Raw genomic sequence first — 3,893 nt, forward strand, 5'->3', positions numbered from 1 at the left:
TCTTGTAGACAAAGGAATATGTGTTTGCTGAAGATATCCCAAGGAACGGTTAGAGTGGGACCTTTTGGTGTGGACTTTATCTGCAATTGTAGGGATCCTCTTTGCATCAATACGTGTGCATTGGGGTAGGAGTAGTCAGCCCTGAAAACACTTTGTTTATAAAAATATGATTATTGTTATTAAGTAAGTGATTAATATTTAAAAATGATTTCTATGGGACCATAAGCATATGCTAAGTGTAAGCTGAAAAGATGTAATGTTAGTTGCTTCATTGTAATATTTCTTTTAGTTATGATACATTTCCATCTACTCATTCAGCGTTGCCCTGTTTAACAACTTCAGATTCCAGAAAAGTTTTCTTAGTCCAAAGGTACAATCTAGGCACGGCCCGTCCTTTTGGGTGGAGGGGCCCCGCCCCCCCACCTTTTGCCCCTTATGAAGAGTACCGGTCAGGCTGAACAAAGGTCAGTCCGACAGACGCTCTTCATGTTCAGGTCAGACAGCCAGGAGCGAGACATTGCGCGATTTGGGAAGACTCCTGACTGCCTGAGCTGAACTTTGCTGGGCTGAAGAGGTCACAGCTCCTGTGGGCGAGACCTCCTCGGCTCAGCAAAGGTTCCTTAAGGCCCTCCCCAGGTGACGAGGGAAGCGTCACCCATTGACTTCGACCTGGGCGCTTCAGGTTTAAGCCGTGAAGCCCCCAGGGTGAGTGTCAATCAGTGACACCTCATCACTGTGTTGGGTGGCATCAGCAGTCTCACTGTCCCCATCCAACTCTGTGACGAAGTTGGGACTGCTGCCTTCCCTCATTGGCTGACCCAAGTTCAGCCAGTGAGGGAAGGCAGCAGTCTCAACCCTCCTGGGACCTCAGAGGCTGAAGGTGAGAGAGAGAGAGAGAGAGAGAGAGTGTGTGTGTGTATGTGTGCATGTGTGCGCGTGTGTGATCTTTTTAAATTAATTTTTGGTGCTTGCGTGTATGTTTGAATGCTGATGAGTGTTGCAAATTGATGTGCGTGTGTGCGTGTGTGCCTGTGTGTGCGAAAGGATGAGTGTGAGTGTGCTTTCCACCCCCTCATAAAACTGCCGGCTGCCACTGGTACAATCACAACTTTACTCAGCTGCAATCCATTTTTTTCACAAAGGCAAATCACCAATGAGGCAATTCATTAAGAAGGAGACCCCATTTATGAACGTTTTATTTTTACTTTCTTATTGTTTTTAATGAAACATTTTATTTTTAGTGTACACTTTGGTTGTTATGTTATATTTTCTTCATATTTTCCCCTTTACTTTTTGTCTTAAACTAATTTTAACTTCTTATGTTCTTCAATTCATTGTTGATAAAATATTTGTTGCTCATGAACCAAATGCCTATCTGTGTTGATAATGTTACTACCAGGGTTGCATTAACTCACAGAAACCATATCACCTTTTTGTAGGTCATCACCTTTGAGCTCAGTCACAGCTCCCATCATTATTCAGGCATTTCTCCTCTATTTCTAATTTCCAACAACGTGATTCCTATTAGCTATACCATCATTCATGATTGCAATGCATTTTCATATTCAGATTTCAGTATGAGAAGCATTATAAACACACATATGGTGAATGTAGAGCAAATGACTTGATTAATTGTGAAATATTTTTTTTTTGCCCTAGCAAGTAATTTGTATACAGTACTTTCTTTGAAATATTGATGGTATCAAATATGATATAAACAATGAACATCTGTGACATGCCTACTGCAAGAACAATGTCTGTAAAGCGGAAGAGTATGGAATTGTTTAATAATATGACATTTTAAATAGCCTGTTATGTTCTGGAAGAAAATATTTTCCTGGACAGTATCTGGGCAAGAGCTCTTTTTACCTCTTGGTTCCTCAGACTGTAGATTATTGGATTCAGCACTGGTGAAACAACTGCATATATCACAGACACCACCTTGTCCTTGTCACCCGCAGCATTCAGGGCTGGGCGCACGTAGGTGTAGATAATGCCTCCATAGAACACAGTAACAACTAAGAGGTGGGAGGTACAGGTGCGAAAGGCCTTCCTTTTGTTGTCAGCTGAACGGATCTTTACAATGGAGGAGAGGATGTATATGTAGGACATGCAAGTGAGGAGAAAGCAAAACATACCAAGAAATACATCTGCCAAAAGAATCACAATGTCATTAATATATGTGTCAGAGGATGAAACTTTGAGGATTGGTGGGATTTCACAGAAGAAGTGGTCCAGTGCAATTCTACCATAGAAGGACAGCCTTGTGATCAGGCTGGTGTGGGTAGTGGAATTCACCAAGCCACAAAACCACATGGTGATCACAGTGGTAACACAGAACTTCATACTCATGATGCTGGTATAGCGAAGGGGAAGACAGATGGCCACATACCTGTCAAAGGCCATAAGTGTGAGAATGAGAAGCTCAGTGCCAAGGACAGATGACAGAAGAAACAGTTGTGTAATGCACCCAGAGAAGGAAATGGACTTTGCCTTTGACAGCAGGGCCTCCAGCATCATGGGGATGGTGGAGGAGGTACAGCAGATGTCCAAGACTGCAAGATTTCCCAGGAAAAAGTACATTGGTGTACGCAGACGAGCATCTGCACCTATGATAGTGATAATCAAAAGATTGCCCAGCAGGGCCATTAAGTAAATCAGCAGGAACAAGGTAAAAAATGTAGACTGCAGCTGTGGATGAGCAGAGAAGCCAAGCATAATAAACTCAGAGGTATGGGTAAGGTTCAGCCCTTCTCCTGAAATATGATGCATCCGCTGAAGCCTGAAATTAATTACATAAGATTTATAGCAAGAACAAAATGAAAATATAGTCAGCATTATGAGAGGCCTTGATTAGAAGTGACTTATAGAACTGATTGCTTGCTCACTACTACAACCTTCACTGTATGGCTGCAGAATATTGCTGTCAGCATATTGTCTTACATACATGATGTATTCTAAATGCCACTTACAAAACTAAGACTTAATTGAAGTTAATAGTAGAAACTCTACACTCAATGGGATAATAATTTAGTATATTATTTTATTACAAATTTCTGTGGGATGATATTTCTTTATATGATTGTTAGAAACTGGGTTTCTGATAGACAGAGGTATGCACCTTGATCAAGCAGGAACCACAATCCTAGTCAGGGTAAGTCACAAACACACCCTAAATTAACCTGTGCTCACCCTTTGGCAGCTTGGCACAGAACAGTCAGGCTTAATTTAAGAGACAATGATGAAAGTATTTGTGCAAACCCTCAAACAGTAAAACAGTGAAAACACCACACAAAAAAGATTCCACACCTAGTTGCAAAAATGGATCTTAGTTTAATAAATACAACAAGACCAACACAACAAAAATCTTATAAGTATAACTCGAGGTATGCATTTTTAAATAATTAACTGTAAAATATTGCTTAGAAACAAGAAGCACAAACTGGACATAACTGTTCTTGCAAAGTCTAAAGTTCAGGCCGATAGCGATGGAGCAGAGGCTGGCTACAGGGAGCCAGTGAGACCTGCTGAACAAAAGTACCTAAATCCAGGTTGCATTGATGTCGAAGATGCAGGGAGCAGGCTGAAGCAATGCATTGGTGTTGATCCCCACAGAGGCTCGATGTGTAATTTCTTCCCACACAGTAGCAAAGATTAATCCAATTTATCCACCCAACTACAGTTATGTGTCGGGTCTGAGATGCAGCGATTCCAAAGGCCAGGAGCTGAGGCTGAGGTGCACTAGCGAGGCGATGGGTAAACTCTGATCCAACAAGGGGCCTGATGCGTCATTTCTGATCCAAGAACAGGGGCGACGTGCCAGTTCTGAGTCACTCAACAACAGTGATGCGTTGTTTCAGCTGCAGCAAGCATCTAAGGCCCACTATAAAAAA

General features: G+C 41.9%; 1 protein-coding gene across 1 annotated transcript; it reads right to left on the reverse strand.

The window, feature by feature from the left end:
- Positions 1-1,787: 1,787 nt before the first annotated feature.
- On the reverse strand, positions 1,788-3,450 carry LOC138288475 (olfactory receptor 5V1-like). Its single transcript, XM_069230031.1, has 2 exons — positions 3,444-3,450; positions 1,788-2,750 (listed from the first exon to the last, which is right to left on the reverse strand). The coding sequence occupies exons 1-2, from the start codon at positions 3,448-3,450 to the stop codon at positions 1,813-1,815; spliced, it is 945 nt and encodes a 314-aa protein (XP_069086132.1). The 3' UTR covers positions 1,788-1,812.
- Positions 3,451-3,893: the final 443 nt, after the last annotated feature.

This window comes from Pleurodeles waltl, chromosome 4_1, assembly GCF_031143425.1.
Source record: "Pleurodeles waltl isolate 20211129_DDA chromosome 4_1, aPleWal1.hap1.20221129, whole genome shotgun sequence".
Lineage (NCBI taxonomy): Eukaryota > Metazoa > Chordata > Amphibia > Caudata > Salamandridae > Pleurodeles > Pleurodeles waltl.